We start from the raw sequence: 17987 nt of genomic DNA on the forward strand, positions 1-17987 counted from the left end.
GACAAAAATAGGAACAAAGAACAAGGACAACAAATAGAATACATCAACAAATATGGTATACATCCATCTATAATCCATCTATAACAATAATCACCTTACATGTCAATGATCCAAATATACCAGTTAAAAGACAGAGATTGTCAGAATGGATCAAGAAGCAAGGCTTAACTTTATATTAACTACAAAAAACCCACTTCAAATATAAAGACACAGAGAGATTAAAAGAAAAGGGATGGAGAAAGAAATACCATGCTAACACTAATCAAAACAAAGTGCAAATAACTATATTAATTTCATCCAGAATAGACCTCGGAGCAAGCAAAGTTATCAGAAATAAAGAGGGACATTACATAATGATAAAGGGGAAATCAATTCTCTGAGAAGGCATAACAACCCTCAATGTGTATGTGTCAAACAACAGAGGATCAAAATACATGAGGCAAAAACCTAAAAGAACTTCAAGGGGAAAGAGATGAATCCATTATGATAGTTGGAAACTTTAATGCTTTTCTGTCAGAAATGGACAGATCATGGGCAGGACGTAGTGGCTCATGTCTGTAATTCCAGCAATTTGGGAGGTGGAAGCAGGGGAATCATTTGAGTTTGAGAGTTTGACACCAGCCTGAGAAACACAGGGAGACAGCATCTCTACAAAAAATTTAACAATTAGCTGGATGTGGTGGTGCACACGTGTGGTCCCATCTACTCAGGAGGCTGTGGTGGGAGGGAAGATCACCCGGGCCTAGGAAGTCGCAGCTGCAAGCCACGATCACGCTACTGCACTCCAGCCTGGGTGACAGAGCCAGACTCTGTCTAAAAAAAAAGAAAGAAAGGAAGAAAGAAAGAAAGAAAGAAAGAAAGAAAGAAAGAAAGAAGGAAAAATGGACAGATCCAGCAGGCAGAAAATTAATAAGATTAATAAAGACATAGTTAAAATGGACATCTATAGACTACTTCATCCACAAAAGCAGATTACACATTTTTCTGAGGCACAGATGAACTGTTCAACAAGAGAAGTGACATTCCGGGGTATAAAACACATCTTAACATATTTAAAATAATAAAATCATGCAAGCTGCTCTTGGACCACAATGGAATTAAACTAGAAATAAATAACAGAGAGAATGCTGAAAAATCCCCAAATACGTGGATATTAAACAATATAACTGGCGCAGTGGCTCATGCCTGTAAGCCCAACACTTTGGGAGGCCGAGGCAGGTGGATCACTTGAGCTCAGGAGTTCAAGACCAGCCTGGCCAACATGGTGAAACCCCGTCTTTTCTAAAAATACAAAAATTAGCCGGGCGTGGTGGCAGGTGCCTGTAATCCCAGCTACTCGGGAGGCTGAGGCAGAAGAATTGCTCGAACCCGGGAGGCGGGGGTGTCTAAGAAGAAATTACAAAAAAATCAACCAAATAAAAATGAAAATATAAATTATTAAAACTTGTAAGATGTAGCTAAAGCAGTGCTTAGAGGGAAATGTATTACATTGAATACATGTATTAAAGAAGAAGAAATATCTAAAATCAGTAATCCAAACTTCCACTTTAGAAAATTAGAAAAAGAAGAGCAAATTAAAGTAAGCAGAAGAAAATATTTCTTTTCTTTTTAAATGATAGATAAATACATTTCTTTTCTAAAAACAAAAATTAGAGTATCAATCAATACAGAAAATCAATAAAACCAAAAGCTGGCTCTTCAAAAAGATCAATAAAATAGATATGTCTCTAGCCAGGCTAACAAAGAAAAAAAGAGAAAAGATACAAATTACTAATATCAGAAATGAAATAGGGACATCACTATAGAGCCTATGGATGTCAAAAGAATAATAAAGGAGGCCGGGCCCGGTGGCTCACACCTGTAATCCCAGCACTTTGGGAGGCCGAGGCGGGCAGATCACGAGGTCAGGAGATAGAGACCATCCTGGCTAACATGGTGAAACCCTGTCTCTATTAAAAATACAAAAAAAAAAAAAAATTAGCCGGGCATCGTGATAGGCGCCTGTATTCCCAGCTACTCAGGAGGCTGAGGCAGGAGAATGGCATGAACGCGGGAGACAGAGCTTGCAGTGAGCCGAGATCGCACCACTGTACTCCAGCCTGGGTGACAAATCGAGACTCCATCTCAAAATAATAATAATAATAATAATAAAGGAATATTACAAACAACTGTATACCCATAGATTTGATAAACTAGATGAAAAGAGCCAATTCCTCGAAAGGCATAATTTGCCAAAACTCTCACAAGAAGAAATGGAAAATTTGAATAAGTAAACCTGTATTTATTAAAGAAACCAAATCAATAATTACCTTCCAAAACAGAAAATGCCAGGCTCAGATGGATTTCCTGGCGAATTCTACCAAATATTTAGGGAGTAAATTATGCCGATTCTCTACAATCTCTTTCAGAGATAGAAGCAGAAGAAATACTTCCCAACTCCTTCTCTGAGACCAACATTACTGTCACATCAAAATCTAACACAGACACCAAAAGAAAAGCAGAGCTATCTATGACAAACCCATAGCCAATATCATACTGAATGGGCAAAAACTGGAAGCATTCCCTTTGAAAACAGTCACAAGACAGGGATGCCCTCTCTCACCACTCCTATTCAACATAGTGTTGGAAGTTCTGGCCAGGACAATCAGGCAGGAGAAGGAAATAAAGGGCATTCAATTAGGAAAAGAGGAAGTCAAATTGTCCCTGTTTGCAGATGACATGATTGTATATCTAGAAAACCCCATCATCTCAGCCCAAAATCTCCTCAAGCTGATAAGCAACTTCAGCAAAGTCTCAGGATACAAAATCAATGTGCAAAAATCACAAACATTCTTATACACCAATAACAGACAAACAGAGAGCCAAATCATGAGTGAACTCCCATTCACAATTGCTTCAAAGAGAATAAAATACCTAGCAATCCAACTTACAAGGGATATGAAGGACCTCTTCAAGGAGAACTACAAACCACTGCTCAATGAAATAAAAGAGGGTACAAACAACTAGAAGAATATTCCATGTTCCTGGGTAGGAAGAATCAATATCGTGAAAATGGCCATACTGCCCAAGGTAATTTATAGATTCAATGCCATCCCCATCAAGCTACCAATGACTTTCTTCACAGAATTGGAAAAAACTACTTTAAAGTTCATATGGAACCAAAAAAGAGCCCACATCGCCAAGTCAATCCTAAGCCAAAAGAACAAAGCTGGAGGCATCATGCTACCTGACTTCAAACTATACTACAAGGCTACAGTAACCAAAACAGCATGGTACTGGTACCAAAACAGAGATATAGACCAATGGAACAGAACAGAGCCCTCAGAAATAATGCCGCATATCTACAACTATCTGACCTTTGACAAACCTGACAAAAACAAGCAATGGGGAAAGGATTCCCTATTTAATAAATGGTGCTGGGAAAACTGGCTAGCCATATGTAGAAAGCTGAAACTGGATCCCTTCCTTACACCTTATACAAAAATTAATTCAAGATGGATTAAAGACTTAAATGTTAGACCTAAAACTATAAAAACCCTAGAAGAAAACCTAGGCAATACCATTCAGGACATAGGCATGGGCAAGGACTTCATGTCTAAAACACCAAAAACAATAGCAACAAAAGCCAAAATTGACAAATGGGATCTAATTAAACTAAAGAGCTTCTGCACAGCAAAAGAAACTACCATCAGAGTGAACAGGCAACCTACAGAATGGAAGAAAAGTTTTGCAACCTACTCATCTGACAAAGGGCTAATATCCAGAATCTACAACGAACTCAAACAAATTTACAAGAAAAAAACAAACAACCCCATCAAAAAGTGGGCAAAGGATATGAACAGACACTTCTCAAAAGAAGACATTTATGCAGCCAAAAAACACATGAAAAAATGCTCATCATCACTGGCCATCAGAGAAATGCAAATCAAAACCACAATGAGATACCATCTCACACCAGTTAGAATGGCAATCATTAAAAAGTCAGGAAACAACAGGTGCTGGAGAGGATGTGGAGAAATAGGAACACTTTTACACTGTTAGTGGGACTGTAAACTAGTTCAACTATTGTGGAAGTCAGTGTGGCGATTCCTCAGGGATCTAGAACTAGAAATACCATTTGACCCAGCAACCCCATTACTGGGTATATACCCAAAGGATTATAAGTCATGCTGCTATAAAGACACATGCACACGTATGTTTATAGCAGCACTATTCACGATAGCAAAGACTTGGAACCAACCTAAATGTCCAACAGCGATAGACTGGATTAAGAAAATGTGGCACATATACACCATGGAATACTATGCAGCCACAAAAAATGATGAGTTCATGTCCTTTGTAGGGACATGGATGAAGCTGGAAACCATCATTCTCAGCAAACTATCACAAGGACAAAAAACCAAACACCGCATGTTCTCACTCATAGGTGGGAATTGAACAATGAGAACACATGGACACAGGAAGGGGAACATCACACACCAGGGACTGTTGTGGGGTGGGGGGAGGGGGGAGGGTTAGCATTAGGAGATATACCTAATGCTAAATGACGAGTTAATGGGTGCAGCATACCAGCATGGCACATGTATACATATGTAACAAACCTGCACGTCATGCACATGTACCCTAAAACTTAAAGTATAATAATAATAAAATTTTTTTAAAAAAAGCAAACTACAGATCAGTATCTCTAATGAACAAAGATGCAAAAATCTTCAACAAAATATTAGCAAGTTGAATTCAACCATGTATACAGAAAGTTATACACCATAGCCATGAAGGTTTATCTCAGCAAGGCTGAATTTATCTAGGCAAGGTTGCTTCAACATTTGAGAATCCATCACATTACATTACACATAATACAATCCAAACAGGCTAAAGAAGAAAAATCACGTGGTCATGTCAATAGATACTGAAAAAGCATTTCGCAAAATCCAATATCCATTCATGATAAAAAAAAAAAAAAAAACTTAGCGAAGTAGGAAGATTGGGGAACTTCCTCAGCTTGATAAAGAACACATTCAAAAAAACCTACAGCTAACATCCTATTTAATGGTGAGAAACTCAAAGCTTTCCTACTAAGATTAGAAACAAGGCAAAGACACACTTTTTCACCACAACTTTTCTTTGTATCCTTCCTTCCCTTCTCTCTGTCTCTCTCTCTCTCTCTCTTTCTCTTTCTTTCTTTCTTTCTTTTTAATTTAAGTTCAGGGGTACAAGTGCAGGTCTGTTACATAGGTAAACTTGTGTCATGGGAGTTTGTTGCACAGATTATTTCACCACTAAGCCTAGTACTCATTAGTTATCTTTTCCCAATCCTCTCCCTCCTCCCACCCTCCACCCTCCAATAGGCCCCAGTGTGTGTTGTTTCCCTCCATGTGCCCATATGTTCTCATCATTTAGCTCCCACTTGTAAGTGAGAACATATGGTATTTCATTTTCTAGTCCCACATTAGTTTGCTAAAGATAATGGCCTCCAGCTCTACCCATATTTCTCCAAAGGACATGATCTCATTCTTTTTTATGGCTGCATAGTATTCCATGGTGTATATGTACCACGTTTTCTTTATCCAGTCTATCAGTGAAGGGCATTTAGGTTGATTCCATGTCATTGCTATTGGAAATAGTGCTGCAGTGAACATACATGTGCATGTGTCTTTATAATACAATTATTTATATTCCTTTGGGTGTATACCCAGTAATGAGATTGCTGGGCCAAATGGTATTTCTGTCATTAGGTCTCTGAGGAATTGCCACACTGTCTTCCACAATGGCTGAACTAATTTACACTCCCACCAACAGTGTATAAGCATTCCTTTTTCTCTACAACCTCACCAATGTCTATTATTTTTTGACTTTTTAAAAATAGTCATTCTGACTGGTGTGAGATGGTATCTCATTGTGGTTTTGATTTGCATTTCTCTAATGACCACTGATGTTGAGCTTTTCTTCATATGATTGTTGGCTGCATGTATGTCTTCTTTTGAAAGTGTAATAGACATGAACACATGTCCTTTGCCTACTTTTTAATGGGGTTGTTTGTTTTTTTCTTGTAGATTTGTTTAAGTTCCTTATAGATGCTGGATATTAGACCTTTGTTTTCCATTCTGTAGACTGTTTCCTCTGATAATAGTTTCTTTTGCTGTGCAGAAGCTCCTTAGTTTAATTAGATCCCATTTATTAAGTTTTGCTTTTGTTGCAATTGCTTTTGGTGTCTTCATTATGAAATTTTTGCCCATGCCTATGACCCAAATGGTATTGCCTAGGTTGTCTTCCAGGGTTTTTAGAGTTTGGGGTTTTACATTTCACTCTTTAATCCATCTTGAGGTAATTTTTGTATATGGTGCACCACTGCTTTTCAACATTATTCTGGAAGTCCTAGCTAATACAATTAGACAAGAAAAGGAAATAAAAGTTATACAGACGTGGAGAGAAGAAACAAACTGTATTTCTTTGCAGATGACATGATTATCTATGTAGAAAATACAAAAGAATTGAGCAAAAAATGCCCTCAGGAACTAGTGAGTGATTATAGCAAGGTTGCAGGATACAAAGTTAATATGCAAAAGTCACTTGCTTTCCTATATACTAGCACTGAACAAGTTAAATTTGAAATTAAAACATATAACCATTTACATTTGCACCCTGGAAATGAAATACTTAGGTATAAATCTAGAAAACCATGTGCAACTGAGGTAGAAATCTAAAGAAACATGTGCAACTTAGGTATAAATCTAAAAAAAAGTGTGAGATCCATATGGGGAAAGCTACAAAACTCTGATGAAAGGTGTCAAAGAAGAACTAAATAAAGGGAGTATATTCCTTGCTCATGGACAGGAAGACTCAATACTGTCTAGATGTCAGTTCCTCCCAACTTGATCTTTAGATTCGACACAGTTCCAATCAAGATTCTAGCACGTTGTTTTGTTGATATCAACAAACTGATTCTAAACTTCATATGGAAAGGCAAAAGACCCAGAATAGCCAATATTGAAGGAAAATAACAAAGTCAGAGGACTGACAGTACCAACTTTAAAACTTACAAGAAAGCCACAGCAATCAAGACAGTACAATCTTGGTAAAAGAATAGACAAACTTGGAACAAAATAGCACATAAGTAGACCTACATAAAAGTTATCAACTGATTTTTATGAAGGAGCAAAGGTAATACAATGGAGAAAATATAATATTTCCAACGAACAGTATTAAAACAACTGGACACCTATATGCAAAAAAAAATCATAACACGGATCTATGCCATTCACAAAAAATAACTCTAAATGGATCATAAACCTAAATGTAAGATGCAAAACTATAAAACTCCTAGAAAATAACATAGATGACCTTGGGTATGGTGATGACGTTTTTAGATACAACATCAATAGCGCAATTCATGAAATAAATAATTGGTGAGCTGGACTATATTAAAATTAAAAACATATGTGCTGCAAAACATATTGTCAAAAGAATGAGAAGGCAATCCACAGACTGGGAGAAAATATTTGCAAAATACATACCTGATAAACAACTATTATCTGAATACACGCAGAACTCTTAAAACACAATGATAACGGCCAGGTACAGTGGCTCACGCCTGTAATCCCAGTACTTTGGGAGGCTGAGGTGGGCAGATCACCTGAGGTTAGAAGTTTGAGACCAGCCTAGCCAACATGGTGAAACCGCATATCTACTAAAAATACAAGAATTAGCCAGGTGTGGTGGTGCACATCTGCAATCCCAGCTACCTGGGAGGCTGAGGCAGGAGAAACACTTGAACCTGGGAGATAGAGGTTGCAGTGAGCCGAGGTGGCACCACTACACTCCAGCCTGGGCAACAGAGTGAGACTCCATCTCAAAAAAAAAAAAACTCAATGATAACAAACAAACGACCCAATTAAAAAATGAGCCAAAGAGCTTAACAGACACAGATGGCAACTAAACATGAGAAAAGATGTTCCATATCATATGTCATTGGAAAATTGCAAATTAAAACAACAGTGAGATACCACTATACACCTAGTAGAATGGTCAAAATCCAGAACACTGACAACATCAAATGCTGGTGAAGATGTGGAGCAACAAGAATACTCATTCATTGCTACTAAGAATGCAGATTGGTAGCACCACTTTGGAAGACAATTTGGCAGTTTCTTAGAAAACTAAATGTGCTCTCACCATGCGATCCAGCAACAGTGCTCCTTGGTATTTACCTAAATGAACTGAAGACTTATGTTCACACAAAATGTATGTGCACACAAATGTTTATAGCAGCTTTATTCATAACCAACAAAACCTGGAAGCAACCACGACATCCTTCAGTAGGTAAGTGAATAAATAAACTGCCATGCATCCAAATATTCAGCAAGAAAAAGAAATGAGCTATCAAGCCATGTAGAAACGTGGGGAAAATGTATGTGCATGTCACTAAGTGAAAGAAGCCAATCTGAAAAGGCTACATACTGTATGATTCCCACTATATGACACTCTGAAAAAGATAAAACTATGGAGGCAGTAAAAAGATCGGTGGTTGCCAGGAGTTGAGGGCAGAAGAGAATGATGAACAGAGAGAGCACAGAGGATTTTTAGGGCAGTAAAACTAATTCCTATAAGATATTACAATGGTAGATACTTGTCATTGTATGTTTGTCCAAGCCCATAAAATGTGCAACACCAAAGTGAACCCTAATGTAAAACTATGGATTTGTGGTGATAATGATTTTTTTTTTTTTTTTAGCAGAGTCTTACTCTGTTGCCCAGGCTAGAGTATAATGTCACAATCTGGGCTCACTGCAACCTCTGCCTCCCAGGTTCAAGCGATTCTCTCACCTCCCAAGTAATTGGAATTACAGGCACCTGCCATCACACTTGGCTAATATTTGTATTTTTAGTAGAGACGAGGTTTTGCCATGTTGGACAGGCTGGTCTCGAACTCCTGACCTGAGGTGATCCACCCGCCTTAGCCTCCCAAAGTGCTGGGATTACAGGCGTGAGCCACCACATCCAGCCAATGATGTGTCGATGTAGGTTCATCAATTGTAAAAATCTACCACTGTCGTGTGGAGTGTTGCCAGTGAAGGAGGTTGTGTGTTTATGGAGACAGGGGTATATGGGAAGTACTCTCTGTACTTTCCACTTAACTTCACTGTGAATCCAAAACTGCTCTAAAAATACAAGCTTAAAAGGTGATATCTTAGTCTGCTCAGGCTGCTATAACAAAATACCATAAACTGTGTGGCTTATAACTAATAAATGTATTTCTTACAATTCTGGACACTGGGAAGCCCAAGATAAGGCAGATTCAGTGTCTGGTGGAGGCCGGCTTTCTGACTCAGAGGGCGCCTTCTAGCTGTGTTCTCACCTGGTGCAAGCAGCAAAGCAGCTCTCTAGGGCCGCTTTCATACGGGCACCAATCCCATTCATGAGGGCTCCATGCTCATGACCAAATCACTATCATTACCTTAGGGCTTAGGATTTCAACCTATGAATTTGGGGGTACACAAACCTTCAGACCACACTAAATGATAAAAAATAATTTAAACACAGAAATACTGCATTTCCTCACTTTTGGAAAAAAAAATGCATGTCACAGATCACACACACACACACATATACACACACAGATGGGAAGAAAATACACTCCTAGGTTCCTAGGTTAATGGCAGTTTTCTCCAGAAGATGATGAGGAAATGATGTTTATGTTTTCTTACTGCTGATCTCTTTGGTACATCTTAATTTTTCCAACATTTGTTTTTCATTGTGCACCTACATAGCTGGGGCTTAATAATGCTTTTTTTTTTTTTTTTTTTTTTTTTTTGAGACGGAGTCTCACTCTGTCGCCCAGGCTTGAGTGCAGTGGCGCGGTCTCGGCTCACTGCAACTTCCGCCTCCCGGGTTCTCGCCATTCTCCTGCCTCAGCCTCCCGAGTAGCTGGGACTACAGGCACCTGCCACCAGGCCCGGCTAATTTTTTGTATTTTTAGTAGAGACGAGCTTTCACCGTGTTAGCCAGGATGATCTCGATTTCATGACCTCGTGATCCGCCCGCCTCGGCCTCCCAAAGTGCTGGGATTACAGGCGTGAGCCACCGCGCCCGGCCTTAATAATGCTTTTTGCAAAAATGAGTAAAGACAAAAATCAGCAGGTAAAGGGAGACGTGGGGACTCCCTTGTTAGCCACAAGCTATTGGCCCACCTCCACATGCATATTTGTAAAGAGTGCTGAGCACTAACCAGCACCTGGTCTGTAGCCTCAACACAAGCCTTCAACAGTTTTGAACTGTCTCTCAAAAATTGTTCAATAAAAGGGCATCTATCACTGAAGTACTCTGACAATGGACTCATTAATGACCAAGTTGTTAGAACCACTGACTATTATCTATTTAGTCTAGAGATCATAGACTTCCAAGCACTCACCCAATTGGTTGGACAAGACAAGCCACTGGGATAAAGGAAAACAACCATAATTTATATTTGGATTTTTTGTATCTCTTCTTTTTTAGTTTAGATTTTTTATTTACATTTTATGATGATCATAAGATGTTTTCTTTTTAAAGACAGGGTCTCACTGTCGCCTCCTCTAGTCATGGCTGGCTGCAAACTCGACTTTTCAGGCTCAAGCAAACCTCTTACCTCAGCCTCCTGGGTAGCTGGGACCACAGTCGCGCACCACCATGCCTAGTTAATTTTGAAATTATTTTTAGAGACCAAATGTTCTACGTTGCCCAGTCTGGTCTCAAACTCCTGGGCTCAAGCAATCCTTCTGCCTTGGCTCCCAAAGTGCTGGGATTACAGGCATGAGCCACAATGCCCAGCCACTCATAAGATATTAGTGTGATATTTCCATATGTAATTTATATATATGTACATATGTGTATACATATATACACACACACAAGGAATATGGAGCATGCTCAAAAAATTTTTGTTTAAAGATGAACAATCAAGAAAGCTTACAAGAAGACCATTACTATAGGGACCATTTGGTCTAGCCCCTTTGTTTTAGAAAGAAGGAAACTATAGCTCGAAGGGAAGGGAGGTAACTTGCCCAAGTTGTACAGCAGGTTAAAGGTTAGGTCTGGAAACTGAGACTGCTAATACTTTATCCACTTTGATTTTTTGTTTGTTTGTTTTTGCCTAATATGTTCTTTGATGGAGTAGAACTGTCTTTTGAATGCAATGTGATTCTATGTTACAAACATATTTTAATGTTACATTCTCCTAGAAGCTTAATTTTAAAAGTGCTCACACACCTAAATGGACTTTCTGCCTCCTCCATTTGCAGTCACAGATTGCATCCTCCTCAGACAGATTTCCTCTTCCTTGTAAGCTTTACTCCCTATCTCATAGAAACATTACTTGTCAGGATAACGCCCAGTGGAAATAAATCACCAAGAGAATCAGCTGTAAGAGTCACTGACTGAAATCCTCAGAGACAGTGTTCTGGCTGTCTTAAACATTACTTACAAGAGCTGTCAGCAAAACCCTGTCTCCAAGGACCATTACTTTGAGGGAACTCTGCCAATCGCAGCATTACTGAGAAGGCATATTTTTTATGTTCCTCAAATGCCTACTGTCAAACTAAACCAAAGTTCTGAAAGGTCACAAACACTTCCAAGTTTGGGGAAGGAAACCTACTCCCAGATTTAAGTGTGGCCTGAAGGCCAGGTAAGCAGGAGGCCTTTTTTCCTAGCTTTGGTACAAACTTTCATTTGTCAGAGAAGCCTTATGAAATTCATTTACATGCCAGGGTTTGGATTCTGATAGCTAGTGAGGCCTTTATAAGCCTAGAATTCTATTTCCAGCTGTCTCACATTGTGCAGGATAAAGAGGAGAACATCAACTTCTCTGAGTCACTTTGAAAACTTTTAGCCCAGGAAAAACAAGACAAACGACAAATGGTAAAAAGGTAACGGCCACATCTCATTTGTTTCTAGATTGTTCCCTCTGCTCCCAGAGCCCCTGCCAACTTCATGAAGGAAACATCTTGCACAAAAGAGGCCCACATGGGAAGCAGGAAACTAGAAATGACCCAAGACTCCTGATAGAAAGTTATCAATAAAAACCCCTGTAATCATAATGTCATTACTTTGTTTTTGCTGGATGACAGAGTCCTTATGATATAATTTGCTCTTGGCAGGCCATATCATAATTGTCTTCCTCTTAGTAACTATTTTACTGCTAGGAAAATTCAGTATGCATGGAAAAGCATCTTGAGAAATGATGAAAAATACATACTTTTCACTTAGAATTGCTTTTCTATGCACTTAGTATCAAAAATTATAAACAAAAAGTTGTGTAAGCCAACCATGGAGGATTTTAGTAACATGAATGCCTATTATGAGAAAACTCTAAATACACAATTTAAGAAGGTGTTTATAGATAGATTTAGAACCACTATATTAGCATCTAGTGATAACTCAAACCTGGAATTTGACACTCAAGAGACTTTTTTTTTTTTTTTTTTGACAGAGTCTCACTGTGTTGCTCAGGCTAGAGTACAGCGGAACGATGTCGGCTCACTGCAACCTCCACCTCCCGGGTTCAAGTGATTCTCCTGCCTCAGCCTCCCAAGTAGCTGGGATTATAGGCGCCCACCACCATGCCCAGCTAATTTCTGTATTTTTAGTAGAGACGGGGGTTTCACCATATTGGTTAGGCTGGTCTCAAACTCCTGACCTCAAGTGATCTGCCCAGCTTGGCTTCTCAAAATACTGAGATTACAGGCGTGAGCCACCACTCCCAGCCTACGATTTTATATTTTTATTCTGTAAACACTTTTGTTATTTAACCTCATTATAATTTATTAAATAAACTCATTTTGTTAAGATAGAAGTTAATAATTAGGTATGCTAGATACAAAGCATATTTTGATTTTACCAAGACATTAAAAATATCTTTTGATAGCTCTGCAATCAACTTGAAAGAATAAGGATTTTGCAGCAACTGTTCTCCAAGGTTAAACAACTGGTCTCAAAGTTTCCTGTGTAATGGGCTGGTGTCAAAATAGAAGAAGGGTTCTAGAGGTGTGGCAGGAAAATCTGTCCTTGCTCTGAATAATATTGACATGTCCGGAGCTGACACAATGGTCAGGCTGGTCATATTAAAATAAGGAAGCAGCCTCCCCACCTGGAAAGAAGACAGACTCTGGAATCAGAAAAATCAGATTGTGAATTCTGGCTCTCCTCACTTATTAATTATGTGATTTGGGACTAAACAATTAGTCTCTGGGGTTCAATTTCCTTATCAGTATAACCATTTTCTGTGAGGAAACGACCTTTTGAGCACTATTTAGTATAGGCACACAGAAAGTATTCAAAAGGTGATACTATCAAATCAACAAATGGTACAAAGCTGGCAGTAGGAGTGCTGTATTATAGAATTAAGGTTTAAGATTATTATGATATAATAGAAAGATGAGCTAAGATAGTGATAAATATTATAGAAGGAAGAAAAATAAAATCCTATAGTTAAGATTTGTTTGGGGGTGGTTTGTTTTAAATTCTATTGTACCAGCATAGAAGGGGAACATCCTGGCCTAACAGCAGCTTACGTGAAAAAAGTTTCTGAAAGCTTGAATGGCAGGGTGTTTGCCATCGAGACAATAGTAAGTCATAGATGCACATGTTCCATAAAAGTCCAAAAAATTAAGTAGCACAATGCACTTCACCACGGCCATATCCCATCGGAAGCAACGTATTCAGTTCTGGGCACTGTATTTTGAGAAAAATATTTACAAAATATGTAATATAGTATAACCTGAAAAGGAAATCAGAATGGTAAAATGCTCATACAAGAGAAAACTGAAGAAGCTAGGAATAATAAGGGTAAGAAAGAAATTTAGGGAGAATGAGATAATTGCCCTCATACATGTAACGGGCAGTAAAAATTGAAGAGTAATAGTAATAACTAATATGTACTGAATACTACTGTGCAAAGTAGTCACCATTATCCTTATTTTGTACAGGAGAAAACTGAGGTACCCAGAGGCTAAGTTACATGCTTACAGTCATATAACTAGTAAAGGTTGGGACAGGTTTCACTCCATTAGTTCATCTCCAGATCTGGGAGAGATATTAGAGCTATTTGCCAAATATTTCTAGTCTTACAGGATCATGGCAAGATTGTATTCCACCAATTCCTTTGAAGCTGAGTATAGACATGGTTTTCGGCCAATGAAATGTGAGCATACATCATGTTCATTACTTCAGCAAGGAATTAAGTGTGTATACAATTTGCCACATACTATTCACAGACGTGTGGAGATGGAGCCTCCATCAAGTTAGGCACAATAATGAATAGAGCTTCCCTGTTGACTCACACTGGACAAATAGGAGCAAGAAATATGCTGTTATGTTTTTTATTAAGCTGCTGAGAGTTGGGGGTTGTTTGTTACTGTGGCATCACCCAGCCTTTTCTGACAGATACAAGAGTGCACATACCTAAAAATCATTAAAATGTCTCAGAATAAGGAAACATATTTACCCTTATATTTCCAGAGGTCAGGACTAAGAATAATTTGTAGAAACTACAGGTAGGTAGATTTGGGCTTATTATTATTTTTTTTAAGTAAAGTTGTCCAAAAAGTTGCTTCATGAGGTAGTGAGCTCCCTGACAATGGTTGTATTTAAGCAGAGGCCAGATGATCATTTTGCCAGCTATGTGGCAAAACAGATGGTTTAATTAAGGAGGTTTAGTGTATCAAACATTTATTGAGCACCTCCAATGTGCCAAGCATTCTAGCCACTCAGATAAATCCAAATACACAATCTCTACCCTCAAGGAAATAAACAACAAGTTCAGAACTTGATAACCTCTGTGGTCTCTTCTAACAGTGTGATTCAACCAAATTAGAGATAATAACACGGCCTGGATGAAGCAGATGGCAAGCCCAAACTTACAAATGACTATGTAGCACTAGAAATCCTGCTGATGCCTAGGTTGTATTATTATTTCTCAATTAGTAGCCAAAAGTATAGGGTTTGCAAAAGGGAGGAAAACGGGAGAATTGCTAGGTTTAAAGGAGGAATATTTTCCCTTTCTCTAGTTACCATTCTTAAATCTTGCAAACCCAGCATATTATCTGGCTTACATCAGGGGTGTTTCAGCAAAGGGAATAGCACTGACTCACAGCAATTGTTACCGACCTTTTCCATCACTACTCCGGCCCCTTCCAGTCAGGAAGGGAACATTTCAATATGGATCAAGTCAGACATGAAGAAAGGAATAACCTTTCTATAGGGTTCTTCTTCAGTTTAGATATCAACCAAAACATTTGCAAAATATCAGAAGTTTTCCCTAAAACGCTGGTAAGCAAGGGCTTAGGGGAATCACACACTAAAAGGATGATGTGAAAATCACAAACTAAATGAATGATTTCAGAGGAAGCCGACATTGTTTTCCAAGTGGTACCCTTGAACAGCACTAACTTCAGCACTTATTTTCCCTGGTGGTCTTAGTAGTTAAAGGTTGGTTGGTTGGTTTGTCTAAACTTTCAAAAATCAAACAGTGGAGAGAGATGCTGTTCTTTCACTAGCTCATTGCATTTTAATGGAAAAACAACTAAAACCTGAATAAGCATTAACTGTAATTGCTCTGAGGCAGACATTTCCATTTCAGGTTATTATTCCTAACCATATTAGTGCAGAATAATACATGTGGGTGGATTTTGCGGCCATTACCTAGACAAGGGTGAGGGCATCTGATTACTATTATTCCCCAGCTGAAAGCTTCAGTTTGAACTCTGAAGTCTCCAGCCCTGCCAGGCCCTGCATTTTCTGAACTACATCTCTGATTCTCTGTGAAATAGACACATAAATCAGGGCAAGCTAGATTTCAATGCCATCCCTTCAGTCAGTTCAGTGTGACATAAGTTTCTCAAAAATACACATACAGAAGAAATTGGCTTTGGCACATTTAAGAGCAGCAGGGAATTTGCATCTCATGCTAGTTTAATGTGCACTCTTAATACTCTCGTCTATTTTCTAAAATATAATGCTATTCTTGCAGAGGCAGCTGGACCCCTGTGATACCCAGTCTTGTGCCAAGCTATGTACACAAATGCACTCTTTACAAACACAGATGTGAAATGCCGTGCTAAGACAGAAGCGAGGCATAGAGAGAGAGATTCGCGTGTTTAGTCTAGAGGCTCCACACCCAAAAGTTTCAGGGACAGAGCTGATGTTTGAAGACTGAGAGGGGAGACCGCCCCTCCAGTACTTTCATCCGGGCACTATGGAGATGACCCCCATATTCCCAGCATCACTTTGCCCTCTGCCCTGGTGACCCGGGTTGAGATTTAATCTAGGGCCAGAGGGGGGCAAGACAATTGTGCTGTTGGCTACTAGAGAGAAGAGCTGGAAATCACTAAGCCTTCCCGGGCTGACACACCCACCCAGACCGGATGGCCCAGGAGTGCGGCGAGGAGGCAGGGGCAAAGGACGCGGCTCCCGGCAGGGGAACCCGGGCATCCTTTCCGCGCTTGCACGAAGATGCTGCTAGTGGCGACAAGCGCTAATCCAGGGTCTGGGCTAGGAAGTCGCGCTACGCTCAGTGGAGGATGCCCCTTTCTTCCTCCTGGTCCCCCAGCCCCGTGCAAAGTGAGCTGGAGAAAGTTGTGCCCGGGCCATGGCGGCCAGGGCTGGAGAAAGGAACGAAGGCAAGCAGGGAAGTGACCCGGGGCCCCCTTACCTTGTCCTTGGGGCCGAGGTTCTGCAACACCTCTTTGCCGGTGGCGCTCCGGATCTCTACCCCGGCGGGGGCGGGGGACGCGGGCGCGGGCTCTCTGCTCTCTTCCCGGCCTTGGCCCCTGCGCGGGGTGTCCCCCTCGATCCCGGGCCGACTCCCCGATCCTCGGTCGCTGCCCTGGCCGCTCCGAGGAGTCTTCGCGCCCCGCTGCCCCACGCTGAGGGCATCGAAATCCAGCGTCTTGCTCTCGAAGGCGCCCTCCACGTTGCAGAACATGCCGCCGTATTTCTGCCGCGGGACCTGGTCCGTGGTGCCCGGCCTGGCCAGGTACACGGGCAGATCGTCTTCGTGGGAGCTGTCCCAGCCCCTCCGGCCCGAGGCCATGGTTCAAGCGCGAAAGCGGCTCGCGGGTTTTTCTTCCCCAGAGGCGGAAAGGGCAGCCGCCGGCAGTGTGCGCCGAGCCACAGTGACTGGGGCGGGAGGAGGCGCCTGAGCCTTCGCGCCAGAGGCGGCAGTGCTGCTCCGATTCCTGCCTGTCCCTAGCGAGCCAGCGAGCCACACAGCCAGCTAGCGCGCGGCGCAGGGGCCCAGAGTAGCGGCGCGCTTGGCTCACTCGCTGGACCTCTCGCCCGGCCGCACCTCCTCACGCACCCCCAACCCTAACGTGGCCTCCCGGGCTGACGCAGCGTCGGTGCCCATCACAATCACAAACCAAACTTGGCGCGCGCGCACACGCACACACAGGCGCACACTGCCCGCTCGCGCAACAGCCTTGCCTCACACACTTTCGCGCAATTTAGACGTCTTAGAAATGTTCACACTCCAGCACTTGACTGCTTCACCCACACTAACTCCCTAGTTTGCCTCACAAACACAAAGCTTTCTGACGTCCCTCGTGGACAAAAACGCAGCTGCCCAGGTGGATTCATCTCAAAGCCAAGTCCTGATTTACAACTAACACATACAAACTCAAATTTACAACAGACTCACAATCCTACCCAGAACCCCTAACTTGCCTCATCCTGATCTTTAGGATGACACTCATAACTACACCCAGTTCTAGAATCTGCCTTGCAAACCCAAACTCTCACATAAAGTCCTGAATTGGCTTACACACACAACACAAACACATACACTGAGAGAGAAGCCCTCTTACTTCATTGAGAGTCACAAAAGCCCTTTGACTCACATAAGCCCTTTCTTAGCTTCTATATAATATCCTAGAATTTTCTTTTTACCACCCCTAATTTGCCTCATTTCAGATCACACACACACACACACTCTTAGATTTTGCATTGCAAAGCACTCT

At 40.8% G+C, this 17987-nt stretch overlaps 1 protein-coding gene across 1 annotated transcript in view; it reads right to left on the minus strand.

The window, feature by feature from the left end:
• The window catches only part of DPYSL3 (dihydropyrimidinase like 3), a 120440-nt gene extending 102678 nt beyond the window's left edge, over positions 1 to 17762 (minus strand). Inside the window, exon 1 of the mRNA XM_054488339.2 lies at positions 16682 to 17762. Coding sequence (XP_054344314.1) covers positions 16682 to 17062 — 381 coding nt within the window. The 5' untranslated portion in view covers positions 17063 to 17762. The remainder of the gene's footprint in view (positions 1 to 16681) is intronic.
• Positions 17763 to 17987: the final 225 nt, after the last annotated feature.

Source organism: Pongo pygmaeus, chromosome 4, assembly GCF_028885625.2.
Source record: "Pongo pygmaeus isolate AG05252 chromosome 4, NHGRI_mPonPyg2-v2.0_pri, whole genome shotgun sequence".
Classification (NCBI taxonomy): Eukaryota; Metazoa; Chordata; class Mammalia; order Primates; family Hominidae; genus Pongo; species Pongo pygmaeus.